At 31.7% G+C, this 21,812-nt stretch overlaps 5 protein-coding genes across 7 annotated transcripts in view; 3 read left to right on the forward strand and 2 right to left on the reverse strand.

The window, feature by feature from the left end:
- Positions 1–3,128: 3,128 nt before the first annotated feature.
- Positions 3,129–6,092, reverse strand: nito (RNA-binding protein spenito). Its single transcript, XM_068763951.1, has 2 exons — positions 5,898–6,092; positions 3,129–5,803 (listed from the first exon to the last, which is right to left on the reverse strand). The coding sequence occupies exon 2, from the start codon at positions 5,775–5,777 to the stop codon at positions 3,537–3,539; it is 2,241 nt and encodes a 746-aa protein (XP_068620052.1). The 5' UTR covers positions 5,778–5,803; positions 5,898–6,092; the 3' UTR covers positions 3,129–3,536.
- Positions 6,093–6,521: 429 nt separating this feature from the next.
- On the forward strand, positions 6,522–8,621 carry Pex11ab (peroxin 11). The gene is made up of 3 exons (XM_068764374.1): positions 6,522–6,846; positions 7,440–7,555; positions 7,643–8,621. The coding sequence occupies exons 1-3, from the start codon at positions 6,791–6,793 to the stop codon at positions 8,185–8,187; spliced, it is 717 nt and encodes a 238-aa protein (XP_068620475.1). The 5' UTR covers positions 6,522–6,790; the 3' UTR covers positions 8,188–8,621.
- A 418-nt stretch (positions 8,622–9,039) lies between these two features.
- Positions 9,040–9,793, forward strand: mRpS17 (mitochondrial ribosomal protein S17). Its single transcript, XM_068764381.1, has 2 exons — positions 9,040–9,246; positions 9,393–9,793. Exons 1-2 carry the CDS (start codon positions 9,121–9,123, stop codon positions 9,750–9,752), a joined length of 486 nt encoding a protein of 161 aa, XP_068620482.1. The 5' UTR covers positions 9,040–9,120; the 3' UTR covers positions 9,753–9,793.
- A 679-nt stretch (positions 9,794–10,472) lies between these two features.
- Positions 10,473–17,705, reverse strand: Fcp1 (RNA polymerase II subunit A C-terminal domain phosphatase Fcp1). Of its 3 annotated transcripts, none has more exons than XM_068764122.1 (11): positions 17,433–17,702; positions 16,704–16,851; positions 16,475–16,612; positions 15,902–16,152; positions 14,865–15,007; positions 14,192–14,540; positions 13,506–13,741; positions 13,291–13,436; positions 12,173–12,331; positions 11,026–11,200; positions 10,473–10,658 (listed from the first exon to the last, which is right to left on the reverse strand). In XM_068764122.1, the coding sequence occupies exons 1-11, from the start codon at positions 17,666–17,668 to the stop codon at positions 10,528–10,530; spliced, it is 2,112 nt and encodes a 703-aa protein (XP_068620223.1). In that variant the 5' UTR covers positions 17,669–17,702; the 3' UTR covers positions 10,473–10,527. The 3 variants fall into 3 exon arrangements, with proteins under 3 accessions (XP_068620223.1, XP_068620222.1, XP_068620224.1); XM_068764121.1 differs by having other exon boundaries at positions 14,192–14,543; XM_068764123.1 differs by lacking the exon at positions 10,473–10,658 and having other exon boundaries at positions 11,111–11,200; positions 12,173–12,326; positions 14,192–14,543; positions 17,433–17,705.
- Positions 17,706–18,547: 842 nt separating this feature from the next.
- Positions 18,548–21,812, forward strand: part of cert (ceramide transfer protein) — a 38,262-nt gene continuing 34,997 nt past the window's right edge. The window contains exons 1-5 of the mRNA XM_068763934.1: positions 18,548–18,860; positions 19,307–19,423; positions 20,317–20,416; positions 20,715–20,885; positions 21,282–21,432. Of these exons, the coding sequence (XP_068620035.1) occupies positions 18,642–18,860; positions 19,307–19,423; positions 20,317–20,416; positions 20,715–20,885; positions 21,282–21,432 (758 nt within the window). The 5' untranslated portion in view covers positions 18,548–18,641. The remainder of the gene's footprint in view (positions 18,861–19,306; positions 19,424–20,316; positions 20,417–20,714; positions 20,886–21,281; positions 21,433–21,812) is intronic.

The following is a 21,812-nucleotide window of genomic DNA, read 5'->3' on the forward strand; positions in this document are numbered from 1 at the left end:
TTAAAAAAATATATATTGCAGTTCCGCCGAGCTATCTTGGCCCGTTCATGTCTAACGCATTTACACGTGGTAGACTCGACGTCAATAGAAGACTTAATACATACGTTGAATAAAGGATTTTGGATTTGAATATTGTCGTGACATAACTTATCTCAGCAGATTGAAGTTCGCCAATGTAACTCTGGTTGACTTCAAGAATAAATAACTCAAGAAACGTGTTATAAGAATAAGTATCAAATATATCGCTATAAATCTTAGTAAATGTACATATTAGGTAAATTGTTCAGAACAATGATGTTATACGTGTAACATCTATGGAATACATAGCTTTAAAAACATTTTAATTCCTGCGGTTATAAGGATTTATGACAGATTAAAATATTTTGTATGTTGTTGTCAGATTCAGGAGATGAGATTAAAAAAAGATCAATAAAATAGTGAAACTTATTTACCTATAATCCGCACGCTGTATATTGCAAATTTATAACAATTATTTTATCCTAAATTGATTGTAATCATCGTATTAGCCGATAGACACCCACTACAAGGCATAAAAGCCTTAAAGTTCGCCACGAAGACCGGCCTTGTGCTGACCGCATCGATAGGACGAGCAATACGCCCCATGTACTGATATTCGTAATTAATTGTCTGTCTACAACCTACATAAACTTCTCATATTAACGCTTATTACTTGACGAAAACAATTTTCTAATTTTTTTAGTTATGCTATACTAGTTTAGTTTTGTATTCCTAATAACTTATTTCCACGATTGTCAGATTTAATGAACGACTTTATTTAAAATTATTGGATATCCAAATAGGTTACGAAATGAAAAACATTTTAAAACTAAATTTTTATTCAGAAAAGGTTAAATTTAGAAATATTTAGGCTAATATAAAAATGCTTTTAATGGTCATTTAAAAAAATGTGCTGGTTATGTAATGAAGAATTGATTAAAATGTGGCTGTTAACTTCACCATGAAATGTTAATACACTGGTAAATATCTATATACTTACTTTAATAAAAAATATTGATGAAAACCTGAAAAAAAATCGCAAGTTTCAAGTGATTGGCTTTTACTTATAAATCTTACTCAGTAATCAGCAATAGTAATTAAATGTAGGTATTGTTACAAACGTAAACCAACGTAGATCAGCGCTTTTCGTTAAAGATTTTTTGCTGTCTATAGCAAATACATTTATATTTATATATTTATATTTTATCTTAAATTCATCATTATCGATGTCCACTGTAAGGATTAGGACTCCCTCAAACATAGGAACGATGACTGGTCTTGCGCTGCCATTCTGGGTCTTCCCACAAGCTTGACTATGTCGCCGGCCCACTGAGCCACCCACGTCGCGCCTACCGGCTCGTAGTCGCCACTCGAGAACATTTCGGCCCCAACGGTGGTCGCCGGCACAAACGATGTTAACTGCCCACCCTTATTTATTAATAAAGACGATAAAATATACGGTTAGAGGAAGTTTAAAATAAATTCTTTAAAAAAATAAATTAGGGCTTCCGGGACGTCTCTTAATTTCTTCAATTCACCAAACCTCCGAGTTATTATTCTTTTAGTTAATAAAAAAATAACTTGTTCTCTGTTAATGTCTTGGCAAATATATGAAATCTACCACAATGAAAACTTTGCAGTGCATAAAAGCTTGTGACTAATTATAGCCCAAAGCTACAATTTATTAGATTTAGAGTATTTGGTTAATGCCATTAAATCAATTGAGCTATACATTCACCCTTTAAATTACAGCCAATCACCTATATAGTACTCAAGAAAATTTTGATGCACAAAGCAAGTCCTTTGTATGAGAACTTTAGTAATAAACATTAATCTTAGCTTTAGAAAATGTCTAAAAATTTCAAAGTGGACCAATTGTTGTGTGGTTAGACAATGTCAAATTAATCCCAAAATCTTACCAAAGCGCAACATTTTTCTTATGATAAGATGGCAATGGTTATTATTAATTATCATCAAACATAAATCATACAAACCCATACAGTATGATCTACAATACTTACATTCAAGATCTGCAATATTCAATTACCTGTAACTGCAGTTTAGAGAAAAAAAAAAGTAATACTGTCTGCAATATTATGCTGCCGTTAAAAAAATATGTATCAAAAATGTTTCTCAAAATTATACTATTCAATTACATCACTATTTTTACGCAATTCTATAGAATGTATGCTGTTCCAAACAAATTTTACATTCATTAGGAATGGTGTTTGTAGAAATTGTTATCTCTATTGACACATTAGTGTAGACATCTATCTACTTAATATGATTATTCATCTACTTAAACTTTGTCTTATTAATTTAGATGCAATCTTTAATAATATAAAAACTTGCTATATTGCTTTACTGCCGCACCACTCCAGAATAACGGCAGTTCACTCAGCATCATTATAACTAACACAATAATTGATTTTTATAATCAACAATGACAATTATCCTCAAAAATAATGCTATAATAGTGAATTGTTATCAACTAATGGCATTTTGGTAAAAACTTTCAACTACAGTCTCTACAAAAGTATCCACACTTTTTCATTGTAGGTAGTTAGCTGTATCTAATGCATGATACAACAGTTCCAGTACAATTTTAACTACAAAAAACTTAGCTAAGTGCCCAAAACTTAATTTATCTCTTTAATCTGTTTTACTTTAATTTCTTTTCTTCTATACAACATGAATTTAAATTGTATCAACCAAACACCATAAGCTATTTGGACCCCATATGTAGTATTACGTTAAACAGTATTTTTTTGTATGTTTTGTGTTACTTACAGTAAATGCCACCCTAACATTTTTTTCACATTAAAGTCACAATAATTGATTGAAATTTGACTCCTAAATTGTTTCAATATCCCAATCAACCACCAGCACATCACTTTAGCTATCACAACCCCACTGTGCTTCATTTCAATAAATAGTCACCAAATGTCACAGTTTCCCAGTCTATTTAATTTCTTTGTGTAATATTGTCATGCAATAAACTAATTTAGCACCTTATTTAAAAAATCAATTTCCACAAACAAATCACGATTACATAGAAACTGCACTTTGACCAAAGACACTTACTCACAAGGTGTAAAAAAACTACAACATCAGCTTTAATATTCTATTTAAGGTTCACACACTACACAATCACCTAACTTACACTGAATAGGTATACACTATAACCTGGCCTTCCTTTTCAAAACAAATACACAAATTCAGTTTTTGCTGAAAGTTACAACCTAGCAAAATTAATATATAATATATACCTCTAAATAAGCAATAGTAATTATTGCTTTGCCACAAACTGTGATCTTTCACAGCACTTGCACAAAAATAAAAAATATTAAATCTTCACAAAACTATACAGGCCACACCTCACAAGTACACTACACATCACATTAATTACATTATAAAATGACTTTATAATCAAAAGACAATATTGTAACCAATAAGAAACTTATACTAAATATACATATGTATAAACAGAACTATAAAAAGTTTGTCAATTATTCATGTTAAGCAGATCCTCCACGAACAACTACAATAACAAGATGATCTTCTTTCAAACTATCTTCTGTTAAATTGTGGCATGTCCTTTTTAAGAGCTCTGTAGAAAATTCACAAGGCGGGAAGGAATATAAAACGCCTGTAGCCTCAGTCTCTTTATTCAAGAGAGATATTACACCTGCTGCCTCTTTTTGTTTGAGGTATGATACCAAATTCCTCATTGGCCTTGTCTGAATGCTGGAATCTTCATTTGTAATTGATGCTGTTGAACCAGCTACGCCTAAAAAGATTGCATGTGAACTGGATGTAGCTATACGTTTTTGTACATCATCTAGTTTTGGCTGATCCAACCGCAACCTTTGTGTGATTCGTAATTGGTTTTTACCATCTTCATCTTTCATAAGACAGTCTATTATTTCAGAGTCACCATCTGTTAAATGAAATTTAGTTGGGAATAATGAGTTTTTAAGAATTAAAGCGCCATTCCAAATAGTAGAAGCCTTACGAACTACTTCTGGTAGAGTTCTTGCAGAGGCCAGCATACCACCACTCCTTCTTGGAGAACCATCAGAATCACTTTCTGGAGATCGTCGACGAGGAGAACGAGACCTTGAACGATCAACACCAGGCTCGCGTGAACCTGAACGGCGCACACGTCCTTCATATTCACTATCTACTGGTGCTCTCCGCCATTCTTCATCACGGTAATCTCCTGTGCCATGATATGCTCCACGGTACATTCCGCGTCCTCGACCACGGTGTCCTCCGCGGCCTCTGTAACCATATCCATAACTCTCTTCCCAAGAGCCATCATAACCCTCATATCCTTCAACTGGTCTACCATCTTCTCCTACTGGTGGAGCATAAGGTTTGGGTCTATATGGTCCTCCTGTACCCACATCAGCAAAGTCAATACGTAGACGTCTATCTGGACCTCCTAAGGGAAACCCTCTCATTTCTTTCACAGCAGCTTGCGCTGCATCTATAGAATCATAAAGAATGTATGCATGTGCCTCACCTTTTGCATATTCAATCTTTTTAATAGCTCCAAATCTATCAAATTCCCTTTCTAACTGTGCAACAGATGTCCATGGCCCTAAACCACCAACCCAGACACGAGTGGTGGGTGTTGCCTTGCCATATCCTATTTTACATTGGAATTTTCCAATATATTGCCCGGACAATTCAACTTTGGCTCTATGAGCCATGTCTAATGTTTGATATCTAACAAATGCAAATGCATTGCCAGTACCAGGAGGTGGACGTTTTATGTCAATGTCTTCGACTATACCATAGCGACCAAATATACGTCTAAGCTCTTCATCAGATATATTAATTTCTAAATTGCCTGCAAAAAGGGTTCTTGTTGCCAAAGGATCATCTTCAGGCTGTACATGGTGCAAGTAATTAGGAAATTTATCTTTTTTGTTTTCCATTTTTTCAAAAGGTGGGTGGTGTGGTCTGGGCATGTAAGGGCGAGGCATGTAATGGGGGTGAGGAGGGTGGTGCATGGGAGGTCTATGGTGCATTGGAGGTCCATGAGGACCTGCCATTGGATATTCGTGCATTGGTGGTCGAAAATCCCTGTGATGCGGGGGTACTGTGGGGGGAATACCATATGCTCTATCATCAGGTGGAGGTCTCCGTCTATCTGGCACCGGTGACCATGCGTACGAATATGGACGGTCATAATCGGGAGGAGTTATGCTGCGTGGTCTACTTCTATATTCCGATCTCACAGGTTCGTAAACCGGATCCACAATAGCTACTTTGTCGTACAGTATTATCCTAGGTTTAGCATGTTTCGCATCCCGAGCATCCTCTGCACTCCGGAAACATACGTAAGCTACGCGCTCATCTAGCTCGTGTGATATTTTCATTGTAAACTCTCCAAACTTTTTGTATTCTCTGTATAGTGTATCTTTGACTATTTCATCAGAAGCTTTGGGATGAAGGGCGCTGACACATAACACTTTATAGTATGGCCTAACGTCTTCACGGATTTCCCTAGAACGTACATAATCATCACGATGGGGCGACACGTACCGACCGCGAGGGCTGGGCGACCGCACGCGACGACGAACGCGCTCCGGCGTCACACGCTCGTCCGAACTATCGTCATAGCGGCCTATGCTACTACGCGTCCTCTTCGATCGCGGCATACTATCCCTCGATGAGCTCCGCTTCATGTTACGAATTTTCACCGTTATACGATCTCTATCTCTATCGCTACGCGGTAATCCAATCATGAAAGCTCAGTTCGGTGAACCACTATCTGAAATGCACAACATTACACGTCACTTCAAAATGTCGCCTTGTTCCAGAACAAAATGTATGACACTCCACGTTATAAAGTTACCAAGTCTTACCACAAACTATTGATCAATGTCTGCTTATATCACAACACCTCCACTCAATCGGACAAATGTTAATTTCCTAAAACTACTATAGATTTACTTAACCCGTTGCACAGACGCAGCCCCAGTCAGGAGTTACACAAAGACGGATTCAAAATGGACGTCTCGTCAATCGATATTGATACATCAAGATATAAAGGAAACTACGATGTTGCTATGGTTATTATTACGAACGAAACTATTACATATTTTTAATCTAATTTCTTCGTTCAAAATTATTTGTAATAGAAATATTTTAATATGTTTAACTATTGCTTGAAATTATTAACAGCAAATAATTACCAAAAATTTTTTTAACCTCGGTGTGTACAGCTATAGCTTCACAAAAATGCGCAACTAAAGTTACGATAATAAAGATAATAAATATATAGTATAGAACAACGTATGCACTCATCAGCCAGATAAAAATTGCTTTATCATAGTCATTCAATTATTTACGCAATCTTTGAATATGAAGTATATCATGACCTGATGAGACATAATCTCTGCCACATTGCTTGTACTTTGTGTACTTATTAAAAACATCAGTGTCAAATATATAACTACAAATAAAAATATTACTTTCGTATATTATTGTACAAGTTCAATATCAAGCGTTCTTCATTTATCACAATTTGATCATTAATGTAATCAATTTAACATCACTTGGATTTGTAATAAAATAGAAAAACATTTAGCTAATAAAGTTTATAAGAGAATATTGTGTTTAGTTTCTCATCAAATTTATAAAGAGGAAAACTTGAAATAAATGTACAATAGTTAGTGACGAAAAATTTTTGTGAGAAATATTTTCTAGAATACGAATTTTTATTATCATATAACATATTAACGATATCTTATGAAAAATGGATATTATAATAAGAGTAAACAATCAATCTGTGGGAAGAGATAAATTAGCCAGGTTTGTATATTTAGTTACATTTTTAGTTTCTTTACATTTATGTTTCTTATTTCATTACATTTCATGTTTCTTATTTCAAAATTGAAAAGAAAACGTAGACGACATTCACCTTATGGTAAAACATACACTACACATGAAACTATAATTAATATATGATACAGAGATGTAATATAGACAATACTAATATTTGAGTTATGAATATCATAAAGTTGTACTTTGCTCAGTATGAATGGAATTTTTTTTAAAACCTAATTGAAATTAATCTTTGTCAAGTGCTCTAGCAGCTCTTTTAGTCCACAGGAGCTAAACTCTAGAGAAAGCTCCGGAGAGATTACATACTCAACTAGAGAATTGAGAATGTCATTAGCAAATGCTAGGTTTAATGAAAATACTTTTAAGAGTAGATTTTGGACCAGAATGTCAAACATTTGTGTTTAACATTTTATCATGCACAAGATAACTAAATCTTAACTTGATTGATGGATTAATGGGAAGACCCATCCAATGTGACATTGTGTGTTTCTTTATGTACTTGGCTTGAAAGTAGAAAGCTCTAATAGTACCGTATGCTTTAATTATGGAATTTGTTATAGATTAGTGCAATACACAAGTCGTCTGGTATGGCATCAACTTGAAACAAGAAATGCAAATAAATACTCTGTAGACAGAGTTAAGAGCTTGGAAAATACTTTGAGTACTTTTAGAAAAGGTATATAAATATAATATCAGCACATAAATTAGAATCAGTATATAAATATATAATACATTTTTTTAATTAATGCATATTTTGTTACAGTTCTTAGATTGGGAAGATGCATAGACATCTTTTACACTGCACTGAACACAATAAATATTGATGATCCAATTTTAAAGATTACCTTAACAGCAAGTAAAATAGCACATGCTTTATATCTTTATGCAGATCATGTAGTGTGGTTATCAAAAAGTGGATTTTTAAAGTCAGACAGTGATGGCTGGAGTCAGACTGCCAACAGGTTTTGGTTGTTATCAATTATTGCTAATTTAGCTAGAGATTTCTATGAAATACTTCACATATTAGAACTTAAAAAGTCAATGTTCCTTAATCCATCACAATTAATAAAAGGGTCTGTTAGAAATTTTGACTTAAATTCAAGCTTAAATCATTTTTACACAATTATAAAATGTCATAAAGACATATTTATAGATACAGCTAAAAATTCTTGTGATTTATTTATTCCTTTGACTGCATTAGGTTATACAAAATTAAGTCCCAGTGCAGTGGGAGTTTTGGGAGCTTTCTCATCTTTAGCTGCTATAATAACTCTTGTAAAACCTATTACAAAATTAGTGCCTTCCTGAAATAACTACTTTTGGGTTAAAGGTTCATGTCTTTATTCATTTTAATATTAAACTATGCACAAAAATAATACTGGTGAAATTCTGGCCTAACAAGATTGTGTAGTAGTTGATAAGGAAATTGGGTTTATAGTTATTTAACATTTGTTTTCTTATAAAGAAAAGGTGTTATATACTTTTTTAAAATATTAGCTTAGCTTCAAACACCCTGTTATGGATATATGTATAGAGTACTGACATTAAATGAAACTATAGCAGATGTTTCTTTTCATGTAAATTACAGTTCCATAAATGGTTTCTAATGATGTGATCAAGATTAAAATAATTCAAGCATCTCAATGCAAACTTGTTCTTGAATAATATCTGTTATAAATTAAATGACTTCTGTTTGTACACTTGTAATGTATATAATGCTTTAAAATTAGGGTTCTTTTTTTATTTTTTGTTACTTTGATTATATATATTTGTAAAAAATCTATAAATAGTTTTATTTATAATACAGCCAATATTTGCAATAACCACAATATTTTTTTGTACAGTGTGTTAGTGTTTGAATAAAAAAGTAAGCCAGACTTACATTTTTACTTTAATCTATCTTAACGACGTTCTAACAATATCTAGTTTTTAAGATAACGTTACGACCATTTCCTCTTCCCTACTCCATATAATCACTATTTTTATAAGCTAGGCGGCACAATCTAAATTAATTCACTTTCTCAATTAGGCTGGGAGGAATTTACCTCTTTAAATAGTTCAATATTTAATCACCTGGGATTGTTTTTATTTACACTTATTCTAATTATATGTGTACTTATTGTAATGTACTTATGTTGTCAACTATTACATTTTGACATTAGTTAACCAATGGCAACACAATTTCTCTCGAAGTTAGGTTAACATTTTTATGAAGGTTCTTGCTTGACTTTTTAAAATACAATGGCTCGTAATATATCAGAGAATATTAGAAAATTGTTACTGCTCGGACAATGCGTACCTACTGTTAAACAAAACGCAACAAAAATAAGGGTGAAGAGGTTAGAATTAGATGAAAACTTACTAATGGTAAGTATAGTATAAAAGAAAATAAATATAAACAGACTTAATAATGTAGTTTCTTTTAATTCTATAGTAGAAAGATTGTAAATAATTTTCTGCTAGAAAATTCAGCATTTAGTTGACCTTTTTACTTTGATTGTATTTATTTTTAGTATTTCAGGAAAGATGAATTTTACTATTGTTTTGATCCTGATAAGAAATGTAAAACTGGAGACATCGTGCTTATCGAAGCTTTACCACAAAAGTTAACAAAACTTATAACCCATGAAGTCAAAGAAGTTGTATTTCCACTTGGTGATGTAACAGATCCAGTTACCGGGAAAAAAGTAGCCAAAGAAAAATATAGAGAAGATATTGAAAAACAATCAGAACTATATGGGAAATTAAATTCGGCATTTAATTACCAGAAGGCCCCACCAAGAGGATGGCAAGATGGAAAGAAGGATTTCACTTCTAAGCCAACATATACCAAATTTCATGTATTTGACGAAAATGATCCATATGCTATTTAATTTTAGTTTGATAATTATATTAGAGTAGGTATACATGTTTACATGTTGTTTCATTTCTAGTAATAGTATCTGTTCTTTAAAATGTTTATTTAGATAAAAATGTTTCTTTTTGTAAATTAATTAACAAAAATAGAAATAAATTAAGTAGTTTATTGATATTAATATATGACAGTTGTACTGGCATAACTTATACTCAGGATTTATGTTATTTCCTCACTGCTAAATATATTTGATTCATATTTCATTTAATATGTACAAGAATATACACCTAAGTAATATTTTTGAGTGTATTTTACTGGTCAAGTAAAAAAAAAATAGAATCCTGTTGATGAAATCGAAATCAGTCCATTCCCTACAATCACAATCTCCCACTTTAGCATTATTTATTACAATTTATTCTTTTTTAAATATAAATAGATGAAGTTTAATTCTTGCACAAAGTAAACTCCACTCAGATCCTTATAATACCCTCTTTCACATTTTTGTGGTAGTATTTTCTCTATAATCTTAAACATAACACTTGGATAGTCATCCTTAATTTACTTACACTAGTGACTATCTATAATATTTAATATCATGGAAAAGTGTAATTCTAAAATAGATTACATGTAGTAAGAGTCTGTAGTGAAAAGTCATATTATCTGTTTAGTACATATGTGAATTGAGAAAAACTACATTTCTAATAAAGCAGTAGTAAGAAAAAAAACACTTCAACCAAAAACATTTTATTAAACCATTGTAGTTTCATAACGATAAGTATTATTAAATGTTGGCATCAGTCTTGTGCCAAAAATTCCCTTTCAAGTGCAGCTCCCATCAAGTTCCATGAGCTGTCATCATCATCAGGTGGTTCATCGTCTGATGGTGGAGATGATTTTCGTGGCCTCTTACGGGGTCTTAAAACATCTGTAACAATAAATTTGTTAGTATCTTTATTGTTTGTTGTACATTTCTTAGTATCTTAGTCTGTTGTCTGTGTCAGGTGTCTGTTGTGTTCCACATTTAAAAATACTGGACCTTTTTGAATTTTAACTAAATTTCTGAGTACATATATTCTTACCTCTCCAAATTTGTATTTTAGAAATAACTTGGATTACAAGTAGGTTCATAAAAAACAATATTAAATCAATAATCAACATGCATAATAATAGGTAGGTGATACTTGAATTAACAAATAGGTGACAATGGAAAATTAGTACAAGTAAAAAAGAATTATAAAAACAGTAATTTTTACAATTACTGTAATAATGATAGACAGTGAGAAAGACATTACCTCCTTCAGAGTCACTAGAAATATCTGGATCTAATAGCCTCTCATGGGAGCTGTCCGTTTCTACAGTAAGTAATCTATCTTCTGGAGGGTTTTCTTCATCATCAAGATCATCTTCTTTTCCCTTTTCCTCTTCATCTGACGAACTTTCATCAGATTCATTAAAAATATCTTCGACCTAATGGAAATAAAACAATATTAAGTTATTTAAATTTACTCAACAGCTTCATCAAAAGTTAACAATAACAATGCACATTTGGCTAAAATCAAATCAACTCATAGTCATTAAAGTTCTTTGTATTTTTTACTTTATTTTTCTTTACATTTCTAGGTGGGTTTATCCTTGAACCCACATCTTCAATTTCTTCTTGACTAGCATCAATAAATACGCCTCATCTTCCTTAACTTTAACATTTTCTTCACAAATATTTTCTCACACTCAAACTTTCAACATTTCCAATACTGTTTTCAATTTCAACTTCTTCATTAACGTCACTAACTTCAACATCATTTCAAACTTCTTCATCAACTCCATGGAATAGAAAAGGATATCATATGCCGTTCCATTGAAGTTACATACTTTTTAAAGTCTCTTTTGTAGCATTTGTTTATTTACCCAATTATCACTAATATATAATCTTAATTTGAGTTTAACAATTAGTTACAAATTTGTGCTTGTCTTTTTAACTGATAAACAAGAAGAAGAAATACACAAATTATTTAAAAATATTATCACTAAAGAAATAGCAAAGAGCCTATTTTTTCTTTAAAATTTTAAGATGGTAAGAGGGCTAGGAAGATAGTTCAAAAATCTGAAACATATCTTACTTCCACCTATCTGCACTAGGTCTGTCTGGTGGATTACTACCTGCACTCTAAGAGATGAGGCTTATCTCCCCAACCACTTAAAACAGCCCTCTCCATACTCTAATATTCGTTTAGCTAAAGGTCTTCAGAGAGTTCATGCCTCTTTCCGATCGAGTAGATATCAATTAGTCAGGCATCACATATGACATAGGTTTTTTTTTATAATTTATCAGTAAGCCTTGATTCTGCTGAAGCGGTAAAATCTAAAAATACTAACAGTGCATAACAATTGTATATAGGAATAAACAAAGCTGTTGTTAAGTAAATAAAAAATAAATTAAACCTCTCTATCCATATCTGCTATGTCGTCACTTGAGAATGAAAGTAACGGGTTGAGGGTATCCATGAATCGTCCAGAAGGAGTACGTTTTCGAAGCGCAGGCACAGCTGCAGGCGCAGGCGGGGGGCTGCTGCAGTGCGCCGGCGGTCGCCGCGAGCTGCTCTGTGGACAATCCAGTTCCTCAGACAATAGTACAAATAGAATATTATTATATAACTACAGTTATTATGTAATTACATTTAGATTTAAATAATAAATATTTAGGGTAATTTGTTACAGGTGTCAAAGTTTTAAAGTGGTGAATGTATACTATATGGGTGTATACAACACCCATTTTTAATCTACGTGTATAAAGTGATCACTCTGAAATATGTTACATTAATATATTTTTTCTATTGAAATGGATAAAGGCCAAGAACTTCTGGTAGTGCAGTCTGTAGGAGCAGATAGTAAACGATAATTAATTTTAATATGTAGTAATATAAATTCTGATAAAGCGGATATGTTGTTATGATGTAATAACTTATTTATTATTTCCTTAACCGTTAATTTATTCATATGGTGTCCCCATACATTAATAAACAGTGAAGGATCTTTACATTCACTAGTTTAAGCTTACTTATAACTGATCAAACTGTATAGATTGGTACAGGTAAGATGATATAAAAAGTTCTGTACATTTCCATTTTTACAATGAAATTAAATTAAGTTGAAATTTTTATGTTTTGATCAAATTTGCCTAAACATTGTATAATTCATTAAAGTATAATATTAATCAAACTATTATTTACTCATGCATAAACCATATATGGGAAGGAGAATTATAAATGGACAATTATAAAGCTTGAATTATCTAAATATATACACGTTTTACAATTACTGGAGGTAAGATTGGTATCAAAGTACCGTAGCAAGTTAAGACTACTTCTTACATAATATACAACATTAAAGACAACCTTTTTGGGCAGCGTCCTCCTAAAAACTATATGAACTTTAAGAAGATTACAATTATTTCTTACAAAGGATTTCATATAATTAACATATCTTTTGAACCAGTAATTATCAGACATATAAATAACAATTTTAAAATGTGTTACAGATTATTTGACTATATTGTTTACCTGGCCGCCTCTCTGTAGAGGATATAGTCTTTCATCTACCCGTTCCCATCTTTCAGCACATGTCCAGAGCCATTCAGGTGTAACAACAAAGAAGTTTTTAGGTTTACCTTCAGCCAAACGTCTGCTTGCATTTACTTTTGCTGTTCCTGTAATAAAACAATTTTAATCTTATTTTAAATAACCTGTGAATATCTAATAATGCTTTTATTTTTTACCTGAACGAACTGCTACTAAATGTGTAGTGTTCTCAGTAAGATCTTGTGTAATATCTGCTCCTAAGCTTCTTGCTACTAAATAGGCTCTGGAAGTTTCTAATCTCTGGTGTGTTGGTACCAGGCCACTAAAAACCAAACTTGTTCCTGCCAGGACCTTACTTTTAACCTCTGGTATTACTGACTTTAGATCTGGAATTTGCTTTTTGCCCATTTTTTCATATAAATCATAAAAATGCCTGTAAATAAAATGGTTACAATCAAATTTTAGTTAGTACCCTATTATTTCACTAAAAGAAATTTTTTTCATTATAAAATACAAAAGTTTCGACATTTCACAGAGTACCATTGAAAATATTTTAGGATATTATTGTGTATAAGTGTCCCCTGACTTTCACTGATTCACTTTCGTACAATTTAAAATTTAGCACTATAATCTATGTATACATACACCTTACAGTATGTGTCCTTCGACAGACATAAATAGATATATCCAAAGTGCTTAATATGCTTGTTTTACTTCTGTACATGTAGGTATTCATAAATAAAAATATTAAAACAGTTTGTTTCTTATTTATAACACTTCTCAATTTTCAAACATTCAAATTTACTAATGTTCCATGAACCAATTGTAAGGAAGTTGTGGTCCTAATGTGCTGGCAATTTTGAAATAAATAAAAATTTCTTACCTGTGTATCCTATTAAGGATATCCTCTAAATAAATAAGATAGTCATCTGGATCCTCAACTTCTATTTGTCCGTCTGCATTTTCAACCCACTGTGGTTCCTGACAATTTGCAACAATTTTATTTCCATCTTTTTCAATTTCATTATTTTCTACTGAATTTTCTGTATGGTTTTCTGATAACTGCTTTATTACGATTTTACCATTACTATCTTCAACTGTTTGTTCTGTATTAAGTTTACCATCTTTTAATATTTCATTGTCTTTTTTTTCAGGTTCTGCATCTAGAGTTGGCATTTCTGCACTAGGTTTCTGTTTACCATTTATACTATTAGTTGATAATGCTTTTTCTTCTGCTGAAATGACAGTAATTTGATTATAGATATAATATTTACACAATTATTTATACACACAGAAGAACTTTCCTTAGTTATTGTAGTCTTCGTATCTGTCTTTCTTTAAAAGCTTAAAATAAAGAAAATCTTCAAAAAGACGACAATAGTATAGGATTGTTAGTAAAGTTACAAACATATTCAATATGTAACCAGTATCTCAATCCATTTTGAGATATATATCATATAATAATGTTAATTCAATTTAAGACTGACAGAAATGTTACAAAAATGTTCACTTTGGGCTAAAAATAGATAAAAAATTGTATTTTTGACAAAACCTACCTAGGGAAGGAGGTGCATTGATATCACCAGTTGATTGAAAAAATGAGTATGGCCTCACATGGATCAAGTTGGATGCGTGTCGCCATACATCTTCTCGATCATCTATAATGCACACCATATTGTCGCCACAGGGAAATAATGCTCTAAAATAATAAAAAATTATATTGATTTATTAAAGTAAGTAGTTTAATCTTGTTTTTAAAATTATTGGATTCAAGTTTAGGGGAAACAAGTTTAAAGAAAAACATAGACAAATAGTCCCAAATTTATTAATAAATGTGTAATACACACATATTATACAGAGATAGAATATTTGAACACAAGTCAAAGTGATGACATATCTTGGAAAGCACTTTAGAAAATCCTTTTGAATGTGACAAAAAAATTACACCCGTATGTGTATACTATAGTATTATTATAGGTAGACTTTGAAAATAGTTATTAATTGATTTATTAGTAATTCATTTAAATTTTTTACTAAACAGTAGTAAAAAATAATTACAATTATCCAACCTCATCAATGACACAGCAACATGGTCTTTTCAGGCACTGCTGGCAAGCCCATAGTTACTCAATAAGCCATGGGACTATGCATGAGATATTTCTATGAGATCAAATCAGAATGAGAAAATCCATTGATGAACAAATATAACTTACATAACCTAAAGAATTTGCAATTTGAAGTAGCAGTAAACAAGTCACTCAGAACACAGAACAGAAATCTAGAGCCTTAAAGTTATGTAGTGGAGTTCACCCGCTAGGTGGGCAGACATTCTTATCAGTCATTGGAACATGCTGGATGCATCCACCTGCCTCCACGCAGTCCTATTGTGGAAATCTATGGGGGAGGCTAGCAGGGTACATCCTATTACTAAAATGATATGATAAGAAGAGAGAAATAAAGTCATCACACTATTTAACTCTATATTACATATTGTTTATGAATAGGTAACTTTTAGTGAAGAGACATATATTCAACAGCCTAGCTTCTGCAATCAAGGTACATTGAGAGCAAAAGGAATTTGCCTAATACTTACTTTAAATTAGCAGCTTTTGTTCTGGCATCGAAACATTCATCTCTTGACAATATTCTATGGGAAAAATACTTCTTCTCTGGATCTAATAGCTCTGCCACTGCATGAGCATACTGCCTAGCTCCAAATGTACAGACATGCAGCTCATAGTTTTTGGAAGCAGATTCCAAGAATACTTTGGTTCTTGGCCTTAATCTTGTGTGACACCATCTCCCTGTATTACCCGGACCTCGAAGGAAAAAGTGAAGAACATCCTGAAATAAATGTTAATTAGTATTTAGTAGGGACCATTTGGGTATCCACAAAAAGTATGTAGAGAATTATAAACACTCTTGCAATGACAATAACATTATGTCAAATTTATATAGATTTACAAATTTATATCTCTTGTTAAATTATTACATTTATTAAAGCATATAAATGTTATATTTTGTCCCCTTTGATTGACAATGATCAATGTAGATGTAGATCAAGATCAACACTTAATTTAATTTATGATATATCTCTCCTTAAAAAGTTTTTAAATTTTTATTTTGTGAAAAAAAAATGTATTAAAATTATTATAAATCAATCTACCTTCAAATTAGGCGGGACATTGTCATTTGTAGTGTGTACTAATGTTTGGTCGAGATCAACAAGTAGAACGAGTTTTTTGTCTTTTAAAAGACGATCAGCATCTTCACGTCCTAACTTTTGTGCCAGCTCTTCGGAAACCTGAAATTTAAGCAAAATATTGATATAATTAAATATGTAAGAGTTAATAAATTTGTTATTCAATTAACAGGTAAATACTTTAATAATATACCTTCAATTCGGGTACAGAGTGGACCATTGGGACACTAGCAACATCATGTTTAATGCTTTCATCTTTCCGGAGGTCTGCACCACACTCTGCACACATTTCTTTCATCACAGTTGGGTGTTTGCATTCTTCCAACTCTGCTATACATCCTCTGAAAATTGTAATGTTGAAAAATAGTATTCAAATAAATATTGCACTTATATACATCCTATCCTATTGTAAATCTCTGGTCTAGTTCAGTATAGTTTAGTAAAATATTCAATTATATTTTTTAGCATTAAGCAACAAAATATCAATATACCAAATAAAAATAAAGTTTGAAACCATACAATGTTTACGGGTTTGACATTTTTTCTACTAATAAAGCCATAGTTATCGTAGTTTTCAGTCTTAGATTTTCCGTCGAATTCAATTACTTAGAAATTAAATACTTTAAGGGCAATACTGTTTGTTTTCTTTGTTTTGTGTATAAAGCATTGATGGATTATCTACTTTTATTTTCAGATAGAGAACAGTAATATGCGATAACGTGATTGTTTGCATTTTGCCGCGCAAATTTATGATTTACCTTAATATTCGTTTACGTACGTTGAAGTAACTTTAAAAACTATTTTGTTTCCATCTCCTTTCAAAACTTATTTTTTTATTTATTGGACCAAATAATAACAATGTTAAAAGTTGTTTTGTTATTAAATAGATGTGATACATGTAGTGTGACATGACGTCACTTACCCAGGTTCTGCTATGTCTCCTTCTTTCACCTTGATCGATGAGATAGTACCAGCGCGAACAGCTTTGAATTTTTTTATTTCATTGTTATTGCCTGAGGAATCGCTGTATAAAAATAATATTTGTCCATGTGACACTAAAGCACCTTGTTTCACTTTCCATTTTATCACTTTTAGAGGCTTTTCTGATGGAACAGAAATAGGCATAGTTTTGTCAGCCATCTTGAACGGAAATAGCATGTTTAAATTTCGAAGGAGCTTTTTGATTGGTTATTACAATAAAGTTTTGGCGGTTAGTTAATATCAACCAATCATCATCATTGACTAAAAAATCAATTGCAGTCATAGATATAGAGTTTGTATAAATATCCAATCACATGGGCAGAAATGTTGCAAAACATGAAAAATCGTCATATGTTACGAATTATTACACGAGGTTTACTTATTTGCATAATTATTAAATATTAAATTAATTTAAACAAAACACGTTATTTGATCACTTATATTATAAGTATGACATAAATTACTATTTAGAAATGTTAAAACATTTTTCAAGTTACTGGCGTAAGGCAAATGATTTTTTAAGTTACGCTTTTTTAATTTTTTAACAAATATTAAAGCATTTTTAAAATTTTTATTTGTTAAAATCTAAAGGCCACAAGAAATCTGATATCGGCTCAATTGGTTGCTGTTGTACCGGGCTAACATTACTACGATTTCGGAAAGTATTGGCAGAAGTAGCATTGGCATTTCATTAATATTGTTACTGCTGATTGGAGAAAAGTTAACGAAGAACGTGGCGTTAACTTAATTCTCCGCAATAATTGAGTCCGCAGTCTGAATGCGAAATAATATGATCTTAATTTAAGTTACAGTTGTTTTGCCTATTATTAATTAATTTGGGGTTTAAGCGACAGAGTTAAAGCCGTATTGAAATGAAGAATCTGAACAAAATTTTGCACTCATAATAGCATATAATTGTTTTGATTACAGTTCGCAGTTCTCAAAAATTAGGAAGTTTCATTTTAATCCTTTCATAGATAATATTGTAATGAGAAAGAATGACTTCTACAAATGACATTTGTTAATGTTCGTTTATGTTTTTGTGCGATATCTGTCACATCAAATCATCACAGTAACGATATAGTAGATTGAAGATTTTGTATTTTGTTGTTATTTATTTTGATATCATTTGAATTTATAACACTGTAAAATGCTTGATGAAAATATAACAGTTAGTGATAATTCAGACGTCGATGAAGGAGGTACTGCAGAACTTCGTGGCTATCTTAGTAAATGGACGAATTATATCCATGGTTGGCAAGATCGGTTTATCGTTTTAAAGGATTCAACTCTATCATATTATAAAAGTGAACTGGAGAGTAATCTCGGGTGCCGAGGTGCATTGTGTTTGAAAAAAGCTAAAGTAAAGGTAAATAATGACATTTATTTGAGTAGATAAAAAATAGTTTGTCCTTGTTGTCAGTAGGTATCTTCCTCAATAAAACAAATACAATTAAATGCAACGGAAGCTTGCGTCTTAATGCTTAAGATGACGATTAGTGTTTTTATATTGGTCATGTGGTTTGTTTTTATCCATCATTAGAACATATGTCTAGATACCATAATTTTGAAAGAAAAATTCATATACATCTATTATGTGCCGACTTGTATTAAGGTTTGCTTTTCCTAGGTATACTTGCATGCTCAATTAAAACATTGTCAAATTTAGCAAAGTTTACATCATGTTGATGATACATTTGTTGTTATATTAAAATTGTGTAATAACTTACTCATACAAAATGTAATTAAATTAGATTTGAATCTTGTTATTATTGTAAGCATATGCAAGTATAATTAATTAATACTTTGTTTCAGCCACATGAATTTGATGATTGTAGATTTGATGTATCGGTAAATGACTGTGTATGGTATTTAAGAGCTTCTAACCCTGAGGAGAAACAGCAATGGATTGATATTTTAGAATCCTTTAAAGTGAGTTTTTTTTTGTCAATGTATCTATTTCATGCCTATTATACTTTGGTCTTTCATTCTCTAAAATAAGTTAACTATTTTGAGTAGATAATTCCTTAAGAACGGTGAAAATTACATAATGATTTTGAGCAGTAGTAGTTGTCTAAATACAGTGATTTACAATTTTAAGTCAGAATTAAGAGTTTTTTTTATATTTCCTTTAAGATATCGGGAAAATTTTACAAGGAAAAATAAAAATAACTCTTTTTATATACAAATCAGAGAGCATAATTAGCTTGTTATTAGCTGTCAAATGTTTGATGTCAATCAGAGCAAAAACAGGCATGTTAAACTGGAATCAAATGAAAAATGCTTCATACCCTATAAGTATAAAATAATATATGTAAGTGAGCTTGATATCGATGAAATATTTTTTTTATAGTAGGTAAGTCATTGTTTATTATCAAAAAATTAAAACAGTGAATGAAGTGATCACTCTAAAATAAGGGTTATTTATTATTTTTTTTTTGGATAGTAATACTGCTATAAATGTTGACAGTGAAAACTATGAAGAAAGCCCTTATGTGAAAATTAAAGGAATACATTGTTTTTTATGTATTTGGTTACTACTTTTTTTAAATATATTACATTTTTTTTCTGTACAGACCATTGATAAATTTTATGAGTCATGTCTCCTTTTATCAAGTCAGGATGATCGATGACACATTATCAATTACAGTTAGCTATATATCATTCTTTGATAAGAATTCTGATAAGCAAATATGTTTTGATTGAAAATAAATTGCAAAAAAAATTTTTTGTTGCTTCTGTAACTGTTATTTTATTGACCTTGAAGGTACAGGCTCAATTTTTTTTCAATAAAATTTACTGAATAAACATCTTTAACATTATAGGTGGAGTCTGGATATGGCACAAGTTCAGATAGCAGTTTCAATGGAGGTGGACTTCGTAGACATGGTTCTGTTACATCATTACAATCAACAGGATCACATGGTTATTATTTAATTTACACAGTGTTATGACATGGTAGGACATTTTGTCAAATTACTTTGACAATATTTTAAGGCAAGTGTAAAGTAAATGGTTATATTGGAGTATACAGTTTTAATACATGTGTATTACATATAAATTTCTATTTCTTTCTTTTTTCTTATATATATATATTATAAGCTAGCACTGTATGTAGGTCACTTTCAAACAGTTCTATTGAAAACCTATGAGGAGGCAAACATCCAGCAGTGGGCATCCTGCGGCTGAAATGATGATGATAAATAATCCATATAATTTATAGGTCGCACATCACGCCGCCTTACAGAAAAAATTGCTGAGTTGGACACATACAATGAGTTGCTGTCTAAACAAGCTGGGCAGCTGCAGCAGTACTTTGAAAAATGTGTTGCATCATGTCCACAGATCAATGATGAAACTGTGGAGGCCATTGATGCCGTTAAGTTGGCTGATGGTAAGGTATCATGATCATATTATTTTAATTGGTATTTCATTTGTTAATTATGAAAAAAATATAATTAATGAAATGTTTTATTTCATTATAAACAACATGTGCTCTTGATACAATTTTTTCTTCCTTTATTGTGCGTGCAATACATCTTGAATGAAGAATATTTTAAAGATGTGTGTTAAAATTGTATTTAGTATTAATAATAGTAATAATTAGAATGAAGTAATGATTATTAAGAATATTAGAAAAGTGATTATAGAAAATAGCTTTAGTTCGAAGAATTTTTTTAAAGATTAGGGTGCTTTTGTAATTATAGGGGAGTACAATCTGATTCTATAAAACTAGGCACTTCTGGTGTAATGATGATGAATATTAATAAAAAGATTTCTCGATTGACAGGTGTAGATATGCGCATATATACGGGCGAAGTGCGTGCGACCAGTACGTCGTTCAAAGCGACTTGCGGCGCAACCCTGGCGACGTTGCAACACTGCGTCGAGCTTTTGCGTCGGCGAGAGAAGCAGGCGCGCCAGGCAGAGGAGCTCTATATGTTTGTATTTTGGTGTATAAATTATAATTATGTACATTTGGATTGAATAAGTTGACAAATTTGTTGTTGTGTCTTAACACAATTTACATAGCAGTGATTTTTGGGACTGGATTTCTACCGCCGTTCAAATGCTATTTGCAAATTTTGCATGTTCGTGGCGACATAGTGCCTAGTCCCCTTTTAAAGAAGGGGGGCTTCGGCTTAGGCTGTCGCTATTTGATAATACCCGTTTAGCATTCCGACACCAGGACGCCCAAGAGGATCGAATCTCGACCTGCTTGCTTGATATTGTCGGGCTAGTGACATTACTATCACTTTGGATCATTAACGATAAAAAGTGGCGGAAGAAACTCATTCGACGCTTTTTTCTGGTATGATCG

This window comes from Battus philenor, unplaced genomic scaffold (assembly GCF_028537555.1).
Source record: "Battus philenor isolate CCGP_79_NKW_IND1 unplaced genomic scaffold, ilBatPhil1.0.hap1 SCAF_19, whole genome shotgun sequence".
Taxonomy (NCBI): domain Eukaryota; kingdom Metazoa; phylum Arthropoda; class Insecta; order Lepidoptera; family Papilionidae; genus Battus; species Battus philenor.

Bases quoted from the DNA above. Each gene is read 5' to 3' on its own strand.
- nito (XM_068763951.1), bottom strand. From the start codon at position 5,777: ATGATTGGATTACCGCGTAGCGATAGAGATAGAGATCGTATAACGGTG.
- mRpS17 (XM_068764381.1), top strand. From the start codon at position 9,121: ATGGCTCGTAATATATCAGAGAATATTAGAAAATTGTTACTGCTCGGA. The intron at 9,247-9,392 runs GTAAGTATAGTA...ATTTATTTTTAG, and splicing joins TAGATGAAAACTTACTAATG to TATTTCAGGAAAGATGAATT.
- Pex11ab (XM_068764374.1), top strand. From the start codon at position 6,791: ATGGATATTATAATAAGAGTAAACAATCAATCTGTGGGAAGAGATAAA. The intron at 6,847-7,439 runs GTTTGTATATTT...AATTTGTTATAG, and splicing joins GGAAGAGATAAATTAGCCAG to ATTAGTGCAATACACAAGTC. The intron at 7,556-7,642 runs GTATATAAATAT...ATTTTGTTACAG, and splicing joins TTTGAGTACTTTTAGAAAAG to TTCTTAGATTGGGAAGATGC.
- Fcp1 (XM_068764121.1), bottom strand. From the start codon at position 17,668: ATGCTATTTCCGTTCAAGATGGCTGACAAAACTATGCCTATTTCTGTT. The intron at 16,153-16,474 runs GTAGATTGATTT...CATTTATTTCAG, and splicing joins ATGTCCCGCCTAATTTGAAG to GATGTTCTTCACTTTTTCCT. The intron at 12,332-13,290 runs GTAAACAATATA...GATTGTCCACAG, and splicing joins CTCTACAGAGAGGCGGCCAG to AGCAGCTCGCGGCGACCGCC.